The sequence below is a fragment of the Pleurodeles waltl genome, chromosome 5 (genome assembly GCF_031143425.1).
Source record: "Pleurodeles waltl isolate 20211129_DDA chromosome 5, aPleWal1.hap1.20221129, whole genome shotgun sequence".
NCBI classification, from domain to species: Eukaryota; Metazoa; Chordata; class Amphibia; order Caudata; family Salamandridae; genus Pleurodeles; species Pleurodeles waltl.
In genome coordinates, this window is record NC_090444.1 from 648,896,462 (window position 1) to 648,914,340 (window position 17,879).

General features: G+C 47.1%; 1 protein-coding gene across 5 annotated transcripts in view; it reads left to right on the top strand.

Moving 5' to 3' along the window:
- AK9 (adenylate kinase 9) overlaps positions 1-17,879 on the top strand; it is an 824,487-nt gene that overhangs the window by 22,949 nt on the left and 783,659 nt on the right. For all 5 annotated transcript variants that reach the window (XM_069234515.1, XM_069234516.1, XM_069234517.1 and 2 more), the window contains exon 2: positions 15,812-15,941. In XM_069234515.1, coding sequence (XP_069090616.1) covers positions 15,822-15,941 — 120 coding nt within the window. In that variant the 5' untranslated portion in view covers positions 15,812-15,821. The remainder of the gene's footprint in view (positions 1-15,811; positions 15,942-17,879) is intronic.

A 17,879-nucleotide genomic window follows, 5' to 3' on the forward strand; every position in this document is an offset into this window, starting at 1 on the left:
TGCCACCCACCTCTTCTTCCCCCCGCCCCCCCCGGGTGTGGATCGGGGGTAATTGCCCCATCTTCCCACTGGTGTGCAGAACAGCTTTGGCCCCATTTATTTGGGGTGGGGGTATGGCCACACCCCCACCCTCTTATTTTGAAAAAGGGCCTTCCAAAAATAGGCCGATCTACACCAAGGGGGGCAGATATGGCCAACAGTAATGTGCCCCCATTGGGAGTGACCCTGGCCAAAGGGGCTGCCCCCCCCCCCCCCCCACAACACACACACACATCAATCCCTGGTGCCAAAGTGGTTTCTGCCCCCCCTCCCCTGGGGGCAGATTGGCCTCATAGAAATAGGCTGATCTGCCCCCAAGGGGTAGTTCTGATGTAGAAACTGGTTTTGCACATCATTTATTTAATTGTATTTTTAGGATATCTTTTCTTATCTGAATGACGTACCTTTTAAAGTGAATATTGTGATTTTATATACCCAAATTTTCGTAGAGCGTTATGATGTATTTGTGTGTTATTGTAGCAATTGCCATCCTGCTCATTTATTTTTTCTCTCTACTCTCGCACTAAGATCTTCGATGTATGGCCAGCATGCTATCAACAGATCCACCTGAACTCTTCTCTGGTTATATCCTACCTTTGCAGAGTAGAAATCATTCATCTTTTCCTGGTACAGGCATACGTTCACTTCAGGATGCTCCCTATCATTCATGTGTGCCTCTTAGATAAATCCTCAATTTATCCTATTTAGTAAATTGATAGCCTTTCTTTTGCAGACATACAGGAAGGACCACAAGGCTAGGTATCAGAGGCAGACTGTGAAGTGGTAGTCATCAGTCTGTATTTCTTCATAGAGTGTCTTTTTTTTTTTTTTTTTAAATACTGAACTGCTGAAGTAATATTATCACGGAAGTCCTAAACATTGTCTCAAAAGCAATTATGTTTTTCCATTTTTTTTAAATGTGTTTTATTCAATATTGATACTGTTAGCTCAGAGTTACCAGGTGTCATGTTTTTAGGCTCTGAAGAGGCACAATACCTGTAAAAACCCAGATAGCAAACAGCAAATATTTGTAAATGTATGTGAACGTTAGCAGGAGAAATGCTGTCTCTAATGTCAATGCTTGAGGACACACTGACAAATGAGTCCCTTTCGACCTGACAAAAATCTGACTTGTATTTCTGACAAGTATGATTTGATGAAAAGTAATTTTTACAAATGGCTAAGCTGGCATTTATCCAAATCAAATGAAAATATTTCAAAAGCTTTTCTGATTGCCCTTGACCCAAGGGTAGGTCGCTCCCCCTGCCGCTGCAGCTCCTCCAGGTTCCTGAGTTCCTGAGACCCACCCCACAGTAAGTACCCCCCACCTCCCAGCCCCTCGTTCTGCCCCGCGCTACTCACCCTCTCTCCTGCTCCTGCTTCTTTTCCTCTTTCCTTCTTCTCTGTTCTTCCTCCTCGCTCCTCGTCTGTATTCTTCTTCTGTACTCCTCTTCTCCCCGTCTTCTCTCCTCTTCTCTTCTTCCTCATCTTCTGCTGTGGTATTCTGCACCCTGTTTCTTAGTTTTTTGTATCTCCCTCCGTGTTCTTCTGTGTTCTTCTGTGTTCCTCTGTCTTCTTCTGTGTTCCTCTGTCTTCCTCTGTCCTCTTCTGTCTTCCTCTGTGTTTTTCTGTCTTCCTCTGTGTTCTTCTGTCTCCCTCTCTGTTCTTCTGTATTCTTCTCTGTTCTTCTGTCTTCTTCTGTCTTCCTCTGTCTTCCTCTGTCTTCCTCTGTCTTCCTCTGTCTTCCTCTGTCTTCCTCTGTGTTCCTCTGTGTTCTTCTGTGTTCTTCTGTATTCTTCTCTGTTCTTCTGTACTCCTCTCTGTTCTTCTGTGTTCTTCTGTGTGTCTTCTGCTCTTCCGGTCTTCTGCTCTTCCGGTCTTCTGCTCTTCCGGTCTTCAGTCCTTCCGGTCTTCAGTCCTTCCGGTCTTCTGCTCTTCTGTTCTTCTTTTCTTCTGTTCTTCTTTTCTTCTGTTCTTCTTGTCTTCTTGTCTTCTGCCTTCGGCTCTTCTGCCTCCTCCGTCCTCTTCTCCCCGCGCCTGCCCTCCTGCTCCTGCCTCATCCCCCTCCCCCACTCGCATCCCCCCTCTATCTCCCCTATCTAACCCGTTCACTTTCTACCTCCCTCACTCCTCCTATCGACCTATCTCTCCATCCCTCTATCCCACTATCCAACTCCCTCACTCTCCACCTCCTCCTATCTTCCTATCTTCCTATCTCTCTATCTTTTTCCCTATCTATCGATTTCTCTATCTACCTTTTCTCTCTACCTATTTCTCTATCTCTCCCCCCCTCCCGCCACCCCCTCTATTACCTATCTTCCTATCCCCTCACTCTACCTCTCACCCACCTCTACAACCCCCTCTCCCCTATCTTCACAACCCTACACCTATCTTTCTCCCTAATCTCCTAAACCTCCTAACACTCTCCCCCCTCCACCCTTAAACCCCCCTCCCCCAGCTCTTCTCACTCTACCTGTCCCCCCCTCCCTCGCGCTTTCCCGCTGCGACCTCCTGCACGCCCCCGCCCCCCAGCTCCCATTCGCCCCCAGCTGACCCCTCCCCCCCCTCCTACCTCATATGGCGGCCGCTGCGCGACAGTGGTAGCGACCCTTGACCTAAGGGTAGGTCGCTCCCCCTGCCGCTGCAGCTCCTCCAGGTTCCTGAGTTCCTGAGACCCACCCCACAGTAAGTACCCCCCACCTCCCAGCCCCTCGTTCTGCCCCGCGCTACTCACCCTCTCTCCTGCTCCTGCTTCTTTTCCTCTTTCCTTCTCTGTTCTTCCTCCTCGCTCCTCGTCTGTATTCTTCTTCTGTACTCCTCTTCTCCCCGTCTTCTCTCCTCTTCTCTTCTTCCTCATTTTCTGCTGTGGTATTCTGCACCCTGTTTCTTCGTTTTTTGTATCTCTCTTCTGTGTTCTTCTGTGTTCTTCTGTGTTCTTCTGTGTTCTTCTGTCTTCTTCTGTCTTCTTCTGTCTTCTTCTGTCTTCTTCTGTCTTCTTCTGTCTTCCTCTGTCTTCTTCTGTCTTCCTCTGTCTTCCTCTGTCTTCCTCTGTCTCCCTCTCTGTTCTTCTGTCTTCTTCTGTCTTCTTCTGTCTTCTTCTGTCTTCTTCTGTCTTCTTCTGTCTTCTTCTGTCTTCTTCTGTCTTCTTCTGTCTTCTTCTGTCTTCTTCTGTCTTCCTCTGTCTTCTCCTGTATTCTTCTCTGTTCTTCTGTACTCCTCTCTGTTCTTCTGTGTGTCTTCTGTGTGTCTTCTGCTCTTCCGGTCTTCTGCTCTTCCGGTCTTCTGCTCTTCCGGTCTTCAGTCCTTCCGGTCTTCTGCTCTTCTGTTCTTCTTTTCTTCTGTTCTTCTTTTCCTCCAGCTCTTCTCACTCTATCTGCCCCCCCCCCCCCTCCCTCGCGCTTTCCCGCTTCGACCTCCTGCACACCCCCGCCCCCCAGCTCCCATTCGCCCCCAGCTGACCCCTCCCCCCCTCCTACCTCATATGGCAGCCGCTGCGCGACCGCGCAGCGGGCGCGTGCAGCGGGTGCGCCGCTGGCGCGCCAGAGGCGCGCCAGAGGCAAGCCCGTCTGCGCCTGGCCCGCGCCCAGCGCCATGACCCCTGGTCCCCAGCGCTCCCAAGCCCCGATGATCCGCTATGACCCCACCACCCTCCATGCCCTCAACCCAGGACGCTCCAACACCTGCTTCCAAGCTCACCCCAAACGCACCCATGGACCCTTCGCCTGCAACTCCTGCAAACGCATCTTCCACCACGCAACAACTACGACCACAAGCCCACGCGCCATCAACCACCTCAAGTGCATCCTAGTCAACACTCGCTCCGTTCACAAACACGCCGTTGAACTCTGGGACCTCCTAGACTCCACAGCACCGGACGTCGCCTTCATCACGGAGACCTGGATGAACGCCTCCTCTGCTCCAGACATCGCCATCGCCATCCTCGAAGGCTATAAGATCTCCAGGAAAGACCGCACCAACCAAGTAGGAGGAGGCATCGCCATCGTCTTCAAAGACTCCACCAGCGTCACCACCTCCACTGAAGACTCCCCTCTTGCCGCTGAACACCTGCATTTTCAGATTCGCACCGACCCGAGGACCACCCTCAGAGGATCCCTCGTCTACCGTCCTCCCGGACCTCGCGCCCCTTTCAGCGACACCATCGCCGACTTCATCTCCCCGCACGCCCTCGCCTCACCGGACTACATCCTCCTAGGCGACCTCAACTTCCATCTGGAACAAAACAACGACCCCAACACCACCACCCTGCTCGACAACCTCGCCAACCTCGGCCTCAAACAACTGGTGAACACTGCCACCCACATCGCCGGACACACACTCGACCCTATCTTCTCCGCCAGCAAACACGTCTTCTTCAGCCACGCCTCCGCCCTTCATTGGACCGACCACAGCTGCGTCCACTTCACATTCCGACGCGAGACCCGCCACCTCCGCACTCAACCCATCCCTCGCCGACAGTGGAACAAGATCCCTGAAGAGCAACTCTTCGCCGCACTCGCCGCCAACCAACCCACCCTCACCACCGACCCCAACGTCGCAGCCCTCAACCTCACAAACTGGATCTCCAACTGCGCAGACAACCTTGCTCCCCTCAAACGCTCGCAGCGACAGAACAACACCAAGAAACCCCTCTGGTTCTCTGACACCCTCAAAGAATCAATGAAAACTTGTCGCGCACTTGAGAAAGCCTGGCGCAAGGACCGCACCGCTGACAACATGACCGCCCTCAAGAACGCTACCCGCAAACACCACCACCTGATCCGCACTGCCAAAAGGAATTTTTTCACCGACAGACTGGACAAAAACAGCCACAACAGCAGAGAACTCTTCAGCATCGTCAAGGAGTTCTCCAACCCCAGCGCCAACGCCGTCACGCCCTCACAGGATCTATGCGAATCCCTCGCCACTTTCTTCCATCGCAAGATCAGCGACCTCCACGACAGCTTCGGACACCAGACCCAACCTAACACCACCGAACCCACATCCCCGACCATCACCCTCAACAACTGGACCCACATCAGCACGGAAGAAACCAAATCCATCATGAACTCTATCCACTCCGGCGCCCCTTCGGACCCCTGCCCGCACTTCATCTTTAACAAAGCCGACAACATCATCGCCCCGCACCTCCAGACCGTCATCAACTCTTCTTTTTCTTCTGCTACCTTCCCCGAATGCTGGAAACACGCCGAAGTCAACGCCCTACTAAAGAAACCTACGGCTGACCCGAGCGACCTGAAAAACTTCCGCCCCATCTCCCTTCTGCCTTTCCCAGCCAAAGTATTAGAGAAGACCGTCAACAAACAGCTGACCACCTTCCTGGAAGACAACAACCTGCTCGACCCCTCACAGACCGGATTCCAAACCAACCACAGCACTGAAACCGCCCTCATCTCAGTCACAGACGACATCAGAACCCTGATGGACAACGGTGAAACAGTCGCCCTCATTCTTCTCGACCTCTCGGCTGCCTTTGACACCGTCTGTCACCGTACCCTAATCACCCGCCTCCGCTCCACCGGGATCCAAGACCAGGCCCTGGACTGGATCGCCTCCTTCCTCGTAAACCGCTCTCAAAGAGTCTACCTCCCTCCGTTTCGCTCAGAACCCACTGAGATCATCTGCGGCGTACCTCAAGGCTCATCACTCAGCCCGACACTCTTCAATGTCTACATGAGCCCCCTCGCTAACATCGTACGCAAGCACGACATCATCATCACCTCCTACGCCGACGACACCCAACTTATACTCTCCCTCACCAAGGACCCCGCCAGCGCCAAGACCAACCTACAAGAGGGTATGAAGGACGTCGCAGATTGGATGAGGCTCAGCCGCCTAAAGCTGAACTCTGAAAAAACTGAAGTCCTCATCCTCGGCAACACCCCGTCCGCCTGGGACGACTCCTGGTGGCCCACGGCCCTCGGCACCGCACCGACCCCCGCAGACCACGCCCGCAACCTCGGCTTCATCTTGGACCCCCTTCTCACCATGACCAAGCAAGTCAACGCCGTGTCCTCCGCCTGCTTCCTCACCCTCCGCATGCTCCGCAAGATCTTCCGCTGGATCCCCGCCGACACCAGAAAAACCGTGACCCACGCCCTCGTCACGAGCCGCCTGGACTACGGCAACACCCTCTACGCTGGGACCACCGCCAAACTCCAAAATCGCCTGCAACGCATTCAAAACGCCTCAGCCCGCCTCATCCTCGACGTACCCCGCAACAGCCACATCTCCGCACACCTGAGACACCTGCATTGGCTCCCAGTCAGCAAAAGGATCACCTTCCGACTTCTCACCCACGCACACAAAGCCCTCCACGACAAGGGACCGGAATACCTCAACAGACGGCTCAACTTCTACGTCCCCACCCGCCCCCTCCGCTCCTCTGGCCTCGCACTCGCCGCCGTCCCTCGCATCCGACGCTCCACGGCGGGTGGGAGATCTTTCTCCTTCCTGGCGGCCAAGACCTGGAACTCCCTCCCCACCAGCCTCAGGACCACCCAGGACCACTCCGCTTTCCGGAGACTCCTAAAGACCTGGCTGTTCGAGCAGCGATAACCACCCCCTTTGTCCCTAGCGCCTTGAGACCCGCACGGGTGAGTAGCGCGCTTTATAAATGCTAATGATTTGATTTGATTTGACTTCTATCGAATCTTGGCACCACAGAGAAAATACAATAAGCAAATATTTCATACAATCCCTCAAACCTTAAAGCTACGACAATATACATTTTTAAAAGGACAGAATGAAAGTTTTGAGTAAGGTAAAAAACAAGTCGCAGTAGTCTATAGTTTGTCTACCTTATTCCTCATCCTACTCCCACATTAGAAAGAGTGAAGGAGTCTAAGAGATGTGAATAGATGGGAAGGATAAAACTGAAAGAAATTTAAAGAAAGAGGGCAAGACAAGAGAGGCCAGGGGGAGGAAAAAGAGGAAATACAGAAAAGGCAAGAGAGTAGGGTTGGAGAAAGGAAGACCAGAGTACTACCAACTATACCTACATGGTCAAGGAATTAGGAGTAGGGGAAAATAGGTAAAACTGGTGTCAGGTGTGCAGGCAAGTAGAATAGAAAAGGATAATTCCCTCCCATAAATGTCATCAATCAGTCAGTGGTTCTTGTAGAGCCTGGCTAATCACTCCTTAGTGTCTCAAGGTGCTGGGGGAGGGGGTTGTGTAGTTCAGTTGAAAAGCCAGGTCTGGAGGTCCTTCCCGAATTGAGACAGTGAGGGTGATTGCCTGAGATGTAGCAGTAGAGAGTTCCAGGTCTGTGCAGCGAGGTAGGGGAAGGATCTTCCTCCGGCCGAGGTCTTGCAGATCCTTGAGATGGGGGCCAGGGCCAGGTGGGTGGAGCGGAAATGTCTGGTGGGTGTGTGGAAGGATAGGCAGTGGTTGAGGTATGCAGGTCAGATGTTGTGGAGGGCCTTGTAGGCGTGCGTGAGGAGCCTGAAGGTGATTCTTTTGTTGATCAGGAGCCAGTGAAGGTCTCTCAGGTGACCAGAGATATTCCAGCTGGTGGTGGTGGTGGTGGGGGGGTGGGGGGGTGGTAGGATAAGGAATGACCAGGATAAGTCTGGCCGAGGTGTTCTGGATTCTCTGCAATTTATTTTGCAGTTTTTGGGTGGTGCCGGCGTAGAGTGTGTTGCCGTAGTCGAGCTTGCTGCTGATTAGTGCCTGGGTGACCATTCTCCGGGACTCGGTGGAGATCCACTTTAAAATCTTTCAAAGCAAGTAGAGCGTGTGGAAGCAGGAGGATGAGACCGCATTGATTTGGCGCTTCATTCAGAGCGAGGAGTCTAGGATGATGCCAAGGTTATGTGTCTGGTCCGTGGGCGTGTGGGGGAGGAGGGGTTCTGAGCACTGCTGGCCACCAGGAGTTGTCCCAGGCAGAGGGGGTGGTGCCCAGGAAGGAGGACTTTAGTTTTGTCAGAGTTTAGTTTGAGGCAGTTGTCCTTCATCCTTGCAGCGACTACCTTCATCCTGCTGTGACATTTGCTCCTAGCGGGTGTAGCTTTCCTGGTGAGGGAGAGAATCAGCTGAGTGTTGTCAGAATAGGAGTCTGTGGTTTCTGACGGTGTCTGCAAGCAGGGCCATGTAGATGTTGAAGAGGGTGGGGCTCAGAGAGGAGCCCTGAGGTTCTGAAAATAACAGTGGGAGCTTAACTCTCTGGGTTCAGCCATTGAGGAAGGAGAGGATCCACTCTAAGGCTGTACCACAAATGCTGGAGTCGTGGAGACTTGTGCAAAGGTATGGTGGTAGATAGTGTCAAAGGCGGCAGAGAGGTTCAGTAGGATGAGGGCTGCGATTTTACTTTGGTCGAGGAGAGTGCAGATGTCGTCTGTTGCAAAAAGGAGTGAAGACTCTGTGCTGTGGTTGCTTCCGAAGCCTGATTGGGAGGGGTCCATGGTTTGGTTAGTTTAAATGAATTTGGTGAGTTGGGCATTGATGGCCTTCTCTGACTTTGGCTGGGAATGGGAGCTGCGAGATGGGCCTGTAATTTTTGAGGTCTGTCGTGTTGGCAGAGTTTTTTTTTCAGTAGGGGGTTGATTTCTGCGTGCTTCCAGTCTTTAGGGAAGGTGGCAGACTTGACAGAGCAGTTGATGGTGCTGCAGAGTTCGGGAATGATGGTGGAACTGGCTCCGTTGAAGATGTGGTGGGGGCAGGGGTCCGAGGGCGCTCCAGAGTGGATGATTTTCATGATCCTTAGGGTGTTGTCAGTGGTGAGGGTGGTCCAGTTGAGCAGGGCTCACTGAGAACTGGAGCATTTGGGTGCATTGGTTGCAGGTGGGGTGGGTGGGTCCTGGGTTGTGAAGCTGTCATAGATGTCTATAATCTTGCGCTGGAAGAAGGTGGCAAGGTTGTTGCAGAGGTCTTGGGAGGTGGGGATGTCTGTGGTATCTGTGCTGGGTTTGGCGAATTCTTTGATCACAGTGAAGTATTCTTTGCTGTTATGAGCGTTAGCGTTGATATGTTCTTGTATGGCAGTTTTCTTTGTGGCTTTGATGAGGTGATGACGGTGATTTTGAAGGTTGCGTGGTCAGCTGGGGTCTTGCTGCTCCTCCACCTTCTCTCGAGCCACCTGCAGATGCGCTTGGACTCTTAGAAGGTGGGGGAGAACCAGCTGGTTTTCTCAGAGGGCTGTTTGCAGAAGGGTTTCCTGAGGGGAGCCAGTGATTTGGTGCAGTTGGATATATATACGTGAAGGTTGCGTGCTGATGTGTTGGCGTCCGTGTAGGCGGGTGGTGGTGTTTTGCAGAGGGCCATGGCGAGTTCCTCTTTGGAAACCATGTTCCAGCTTCTGCGTTGGTAGTGATGGGGCCAGTGGTGTTTGGTGAAGAAGTGGATGCAGCAGTGGTCGGACCAATGTAGTTCAGAGATGTGGGTGAAGGAGATGTTACTAGCAGAGAAGATTGGGTCGAGCGTGTGTTCTGCTGAGTGGGCTGGGCAGGTGACCAGTTCTTTGAGTCAGATGGTGGTGAAGTTCTTCACTAGGGATTATGTGTTGTGGTCATTGAGGTTGTCCATGTGCAAATTGAGGTCGCTGAGGAGTATGTAGTCCATTAAGGTGAGGTTGTGGTGTGCAATGAAGTTTGCTATGGATTCGCTGAAGGGGGACCGGGGTCCGGGAGGTCTGTAGATGAAGGTGCCGCAGAGGGGGGCATTGGGGTGGTCTGGACCTGGAAGTGAAGGTGCTCCTCCTGCTATGTCCACATCCACTTTTAAAAATCTTTCTGTGCGAGCAAGGCAGGTGAAAGCAAAAGGGTCTTAGAAAGTATTAAGAAGGGGGTTCATATTCCAGCTATGACTTCGGAATTATACAGTAATTTTCCCAACATTTTGGACTCTTATTGGCAGCCTACAAAGGAGTGCCTTGAGAAAATTGAGTGTCATTTAGCCAGAACTACCAGAGTAAATGACCTTGCTGAGCAAACATGTGATACTCGCGTTGTAAGTAAGACTGTACATAAGCCTGAAGTGTTAGCTTGCGCCCCACCTTTGCAATGTGCAGGAGGAGCAACTTCTCAGAAGGATGTTACTCCTCAGCTTTCATTATCTCAACTGTGTCCTCTTAGCCCCCCGTTGTCCTGCGTTCTAGAAACTGCACTCCAGTTATACAAAGGGATGGAGGAGTAGACACGGACAAAGCCCGTAGTACAGTGAACCTAAACTTACAGCCTGCATCATGTCCCTTTGTACTGGTAATGGCGGGGGTTCACCTACTCTAAGCCATGAGGCTGGCAAGAATAAGCAGAGTCTACCCACATTTAGAGGCAGAAATGGCTTCTCAACCATTGATTATATTTATATTTCAGATAACTTGATGGGACAGTTTTTTGCATGGTGCAATTGTTGCAACCAATTATGGGGATCATAACCCAAATGAAATGATTATGAAAGTGACACATAGTGAGTCTTACTAGGAAATAGCAAGCCTTGTGAATTTAGTGCCATCAAATGACAGTCTCAGGCTATACTGGAAATAACAAGATACATCCAAGTTCCTTAATGAGTTGATTGCTGAACATTTTCAAATGGTTTTGGAGTGCTTACAAAGGAGTGTAGGCAATGGTAAACTTGTTAGTGCCTTTGTTGGTCTTTGTGAAAAGATTAGGATTTTCCTTTCCAAACCTTCTAAAGTAAAGTCTGGGTGCCCACGATGGTTCGATCATGACTGTTCTCAGGCTAACCCAGCTCTGCGCAAAGCTTTAACCACTCAACCATGTGATCGCCTCCTCTTGGCTGCCTAGTGTAAAATCTATAAAACAGCTACAGATAGGAGAAGGAAAGAAGTTATTATCCATCAGTGGGAAACCCTAACTAATGCGAGTTGCACAAAGGATAGCAAGTCATTTTCGAGGGCAGTCTCTCATTTGCGACTCCTGGATCATAAAGTATTGTTGAGTAGCTGCCACATAAAAGGGGAGGATTGGGTAGCTTAGTTTGAAAAATGTTATCTGGATGATAGTGAAACCCCTTTATGGCTATGGGCAGGGCACACCACACCTTTTTCATCTTTTTCTGTGCAAGAAATGAAGTTGGCCATTCTGGAGAGTGCGAGTGGGAAAGTGCGGGGGCTGATGGGGTTCCGATTGATGTTTTTAAATGTAGTGCAGATCTATAGGTCCCGGTGTTGACTAATGTTTACAATGGCATGAGTAACTCGATTTCCTGATCCTGGGTGTGTTCAGTTATTGTCCTGATTTTTAAAAAGGGCAATAGGGCAGAGCCTAAATGTTATCGACCTATGTTTTTGATAGATATCCCAGCAAAAATTTGGGGTAGAGTATTTATATGATAGAATAGTTGAGTGGGCTAATGATAATATTGTGATAAATAAATGTCAATATGGCCTTCAAAGTGGTTTTGGGACAGTCGATCAATGTCTCAACCTAAATTTGATTATTGAAAAGTATACGGTGGCTAAAAAGTTTGCCCTGTATCTGGCCTTTATGGATCTGTCCATGGCATTCGACTGTGTCAATTGGGGTAAGTTGTGGCAATTCCTTATTAACCTACAAACGGATCCTTCTTTAGTCCATCTGTTGGTTTCTTTGTACACTGGTACTAAGGCCAGAGTTAGGTTTGGGAGGAATGGGGAAGTCCCAGTTGAATTTAGTTTCGGTTGGGGGTTGCAGCAGGGCTGCATTCTTGCTCTGTTGCTTCTTATCTTGTACATCAACAAACTGAGCATGGAGCTCAGTAAGTGTACCTCAGACGTGCCTGTGGTAAAGGGTGTTCCCCTCCCTGTACTGCTTTACGTGGATGAGGCAGGTTTAATTTTCTGCACCTCTAGGCTCTGTCTTTTAGCACATTCCTTTTGTTGATTTTATGACTATGTTGAATTTACAGACTAATTTTAATAAGTCCTTTCTAAGGACATGTGGCTCAAAGCATGAAAGATCATTACCTATAGGTGTGGTCACTGATGTTTGATCAAGCACCAGGACTTTCTCCTATTTAGGGGGTACTTTTAGTTCAACTGGCTCAAAGCCCAATCGTGTTGCACAAAGCAGGGTTAAGTTTTCAAGGGCTGTTAACTCTCTATTGAGCCTTCTGTTGCCCAAGGGTGAGAGACCTCTTAGCTCCCTTATGCAAATATATTGCACTAAGTGTACTCCAGTAGCAACCTTTGGGGTGGGAATTGAGGGCATGGGAGACCTGATAAAACTCCAAAGGGAGGAAAATGAGTTTTGCTGGAAAATATTATCAGTGACACTACTAACTCTAGCTTTATATGCCACAATGAACTTGGCCTATGTTATCTGTGTGGCTTCATTCAAATGAGGCATGATCTTTTGCGAATGTCTGTCTGGAGGACAGATGAGTTAGTATTAACACAGAGATAATTCTAGACTGGCTGGCAAGGGTCTTACTATACCCAGACTAACTTAGCTCAGTAAATCTTTGGAGTCAATTGGCTTAGCAGACCTTTTTTGCAATGGAATGCTGGGGGTGTCTGTTGGTAGACAGCGCATGCAAGGCTTATTGCTGGAGCATGCCAAGGAAGAAAGATTGCGGGTAGAAGGCTGAAAGTCAAGTGTAAAGAGTTATCTATACCTTAACCCGCGTGACATTTTTACCAACTATCTGTGGAATACTAATGAGTTAGCCTAGATTTTTATTTTTTAGCTTCCAGGCATGTATGTTGAAATATTCCCTCTGCTTTCCATTTGGATTCCTGTCAAAGCTTGACTCTAAGTTACGGCACGGGCACACTGTACACAAGTGAACTATGCTGCATGTTCTTTTTTGTGTGATTATTATAGAATGTCTACTAAAATATTTCTGGTACCTCTTTTGAAGCGTATAAATTTACAGGTTTCTTTACTTATAATTTTTTTATTGACTGTTTAATTTGGTCTGTGTTTATTCTATGGTAGTATCTGTTTAGTGTATTTTAACTGTGTTTTTTAAAATAATATTTGTTATGTGTGTTTTGATTGCGTTTATGGTTGTTCACAGCTGAATAAAGATGTACTGATTGACTGACTAACTATTTTCATAAGAAGATGTCAGCAAAGACTTGAAAAGCTCTAAGATTGTAAAGATCTTGATCTACCTAAAAGTTAGAGGGAGTTAGTGGTGACAATATCTTTTTGGACATATTTCTTCTGATTCAGATTCACCCTTTGTTTTGAGTAGCTATGGCTTTGTTTACTACACTGAAAGTAGGGTGTAATCCATCTAAGTTCTCTAGGGGGGGTTCTCCGGTCTCCCTCTCAGGTTTCACAGTCCCTTTTTGCCTCTAGGTGACTTTGATTTCTAGTTCTGGCTTATGGGTACACCAGATCCTCAGATTTTGTTAGTTGCTTCATTGGCCTGCCATCCTTACATCGCAGTCACACTGGGTCCTAATAGCATGTGCACACTTTATTCTCAGTTTGCTGTTACATATGCTGGTTTTCTCATATAAGATTGAGATCAAAAGTTGTTGTGCAATAGGTTGGAATTTTCCTCTGTACAATATCAAAGTAGTAATTGGGACAGAACAGCAGGAGTGAGCCTGTATGTTCCTCCACAGAGTGAGAACACACATTGTAAAGCCAGAGCTTGGGAACATTATCAACTTTATTCAGAGCAAATAAAGATGGTCAATATAGTGAAGTGCACTAATTAGATTAATTTAGAATACACAATATTGCTTGAAATGTTTGGACATCTTAAGCACCTCATTACTACTTCCCTACAGAGTGATTGAATAGGTGCTTTAAATAACCTAATTATATAGGTATGTGGGAAGGCTAGCTGCGTGCACATGCTCAGAAAACAACCCCTTCCTCCCCTCCCCCCAGGTGCTTATGAAAATGTGCCCAACAAGGGTGTTGGGCAATATGCCACAGCAAGAACATGGTGGCCTGAAAGACTATCTGAGCATGGACCGAATTTCATTATGCCTGGTGCGAGTGTGAGATTGGCCTGGAGGATGAAAGAGTCTTGAAACGCCTTCCCAAATGAATGCTCTTTGAAGTGAATCAATATCAGTTCTTGAGCCAGAGGTTGCTCTTCACAACTCCCGCAGTTCTCCCTGAAGGCCCATCCTGGGACCCATCACACCACTGTCAGTCAATTCAGGACCTTATGGTGGACCTAGAGTTTAGCAAGGTCGATTCAGGTCATGTCGGGTGCCCTAGAGGTGGACAGTTGGTCCAACCTGAGCTGCTGGGTGGTTTCCTCAAATCAACTGGTCTGCCACTGTTTCACCTGGACTTGAGTGGCCTTAAGTTCGAGTGGTGACCGAGTGTAATGAGTGGCAGAAAGTAGCAGCTCATGTGTGCATCACCACATAAAGTCAATAACCTGGTGTTTGTTTTTAAAACTTTGAATTGCATTACTTCAACATTGACGCATGCTCCACTGAAATTAATCAGGTTTTCTCTTCCTGTGAAAATGATTATGATGTTTTATTCTCATACTGATAAACTACAAATAACTGTAACACTCTTCAGTACACCTTGAATTAAACATATTTTCAACTGTGACACTGAAAAAATGTAATCATAGGAGTTAACCCTTATCCCCTAACCACCGAACATCTAACCCCATACCCCACAACCTTGCCCTTAATCCCGAAACCTTAACCCTTAACTCTGTAGCCCAAACTATTATTCCTTAACCCTAATCTCCAAGCCTTCATATTCCGTCCCAAACTTTAAACCCTGTACGTTTAAGCCTACATGCTGTACCATTAACCTCTAACTCCTAATCGCATAGACTAACACTATACTCTATACCCTTATCCCCTAACACCCTTTCCCTAAACATGTATCTTAACCTCTTACCCCAAACCCATAACTGAATACCTTATATCCTAACCATATACCTTTAACCCATCTCATAGCCATCACTTCTGTACCCATTTTCATTAAGTGCAGGGAAAAATCGCTGCTAGGGTGTCCTCTGGGACCAGGCCTGGATAGTTTATGTGGCTCAACCTGATGCAAAACGAGGGTTTTCCGGTATTAGGCATGGTCCTAATCCCCACATTAGTGTATCCTGTGTCTCGTGTATGAGTGGTTCTTGTCCGTGGTTCAGAACAATACAAAAAGGTCTATGTGGGCCTAATCCAGCAAAATCGGATCCCCCAACTCTCTTTTTGTCACATGGATATGATTACCGACATCTATATCTGGGTAGCCAATAAACATACTTGGCACATAAGAGGTAGAGTGTTTGTTTATTGGGGGAAGAGGACAATTCAGGTCTAACGAAAACCTGGTAGGAGTACTAAAGGCATTGATTAAACTGTTTTTCTCCCTGAGAAGCACGGGGATAGTACAAACATAAACACACCGTCATCCACAACTCAGAATGGAGTGCCCTGTCCCGTTTACGCAGCTGGGTCATGCTTTCTCTAGACTAACCAAGTGGCCTGGGGAGCTATGCCTCAACACATTGGCCTCAATCAAATTAATGCAACCTGGGAGGTGCCAAGAAATACATAAACTAAAAACTGCTACTTCAGAAATTTAAATAATTTAATGTAATTAACAGAAAGTAGCTTTTCTTCTTCTGCGATTTAGTGCTTTGCTATAAATACATTGCTTTTTATTTTCAGGGTATATTTGGGATATGATTATATCCCTTGCTTTCACATTTAGGCATGACAAATGAGCATGGTAACAGAGACCACCACACCAATATTTCGGATGCAAAGTATTAATTTAGGTTAATTTTTACTAGTTTTATTTTTTATCATAAAAGTGTTTCTTGCTGATATTTGCTTTAGTTTCCTAATTAGTAATTTGTTTTTGGCAGGTTTCTTGTCATGGCGCCCCAAGAAACCCCACAGAATGGGAGCCCTCTGGCAGACATTTTTGATGAAGATGAAACCGAGAGAGCGTTTCTACAGTCCAAACCGACCTGCTTCTTGATTATTGGAAAACCAGTAAGCTATAGCGCACTTTACTTATTTTCAGGCACCCCTATTGGTTTACTGAGGACAGCGCATGTGCAGTTCTGTTACTTTCCAAGTAGTGGCGTTCATGTCACTTATTATATAACAGAGCGTAAGATACAAGAAATCATTATAATTTTCTTCTGCCAATTTTGTCCAACGTATCTACTCGCTCAGGCTGCCTGTAATAAATTATTTCAATACAGATTAGAAATTGAACTATTTTGTGACTAGTAGACAGATGTATGTACATTGTGCACTGACCTTTAGCGTACTAATAGGTTGGTTAACAAAATACCGAATGACAGTGGGTCGCAGTTGAACCTTCCTCATGAATATTAATGAGGTAGGTTGCAGATAGTGGCACACTACAATTAGCAGCCACTACAGGGATGGTGGCCTGCTGGGGTCAGCAGACCACCAAGCCTATGATTGCATTTAAATAAAGCAATCTCTTTTACTTTTTTCTAAATGCAGCTCGTTTCTGAGTTTTTTTTTAAAAAAAAAAATTATTTTAAAAGAGGACATTTTGTAAAACTAATTTTTAAGAGAAGGCACTCTTTAAAAATGCTTTTGGGCCATTTGCAAAGGGGAAAGGGTCCCCTGGGGAACCCTTCTCATGTACCAACTGGTTAACACCTCCTTTGAGGTGTTGGTAAAATGTAAATGTTTTGCGGCTGCATTTGAGTAGCAAAATGATAACCCATACCATAAATAATTGCTATTTGGAAAGGATGCCTTAAACACATCCCTTCCAAACAGCAATTCCTTATAATTTTCAAAACCCGTTTACAAGTTACTGAATCGCTAAATGAGTCTAGATTATTTGGAAACTACAGTTTCTTGTTGCAAACCCTGTGATTTACTGAATCTCAGTGTTTACAGTAAGAAAATGCATTAGCACATCTGGCCCCTGGTGACTTAACAACAAAGTATTGAAATATCAAAATGTAAGTCAAATATCCAAGTTCCTTCTAAAAGCACAATTATAGAGTTGTTTACTCGATATTTGTTGACATTATGCTGTCTATGCACTGAAGCTGCCTTCTAGATAAGAATGCTATATGCTCTATGTATCCATCTACTCATTTTCATTTTTATTTCTCTTTATATCAGTGCAGGATATGAGGCAGATCCAGCCGTATCCTGGATCCAGAAGCTATTATTGAGCCAGATCCGGGATAATGGGCCGGATCCTTTGAAATCTGCTGCATTTGTCCTGGTGTAATTTGCAGACGCCGGGATACATTCAGCAGTGCCCGCATGTAGTCTGCTTACTGTTCGGAGCAGCGAACTGAAAGTGGGGAATGGAGTTTCTTATTTTATTTTCTGGCTGAGCCCAACACGTATGCATCACTAAAAGGGCCATTAGCTTTCCTCTTCTTGAGGTCTTAACCTTGCTGGAGACTGACACCTACATGCCAGTGCCATGGAAGGAAATCAAGACACTCAGCTGATAATCACGTCATACGTGTGTCTGAGAAACTATTATTTGAAGGTCGGATTTTTACTTTGTTTGTACTAAGAGATTTGCATGCACTTTAAGAATGTCAGATGCATGTGTATTGATGCTAACAACGATTTAAATACAAAATAAATTAATATGTGCTATCTAATTTCTTTTACGGCACTACTCATCCTACTTTAGGGTGCCAGGGAGCCTCAGGACTCACTCACATAATATATAGAGGCATATAGTCATACAAGTGTGTAAATCCATGCACAGAAAATGTTACATAAAACCATGAGTTACAGGTGGAGGAGTCACACGGATATAGGGATTATCTGTTCAGAGTTCTTGGGCTGGAGAAACTCAAAGGCTAGATTCAGATCATAATGCAGTGGATAGAATTTTATGTGCTAATAAGACTTTATTTCTACCCAAAGGAATCCTTCTTAGTAACCTTAGAATAACAGAAGATTGAGAAA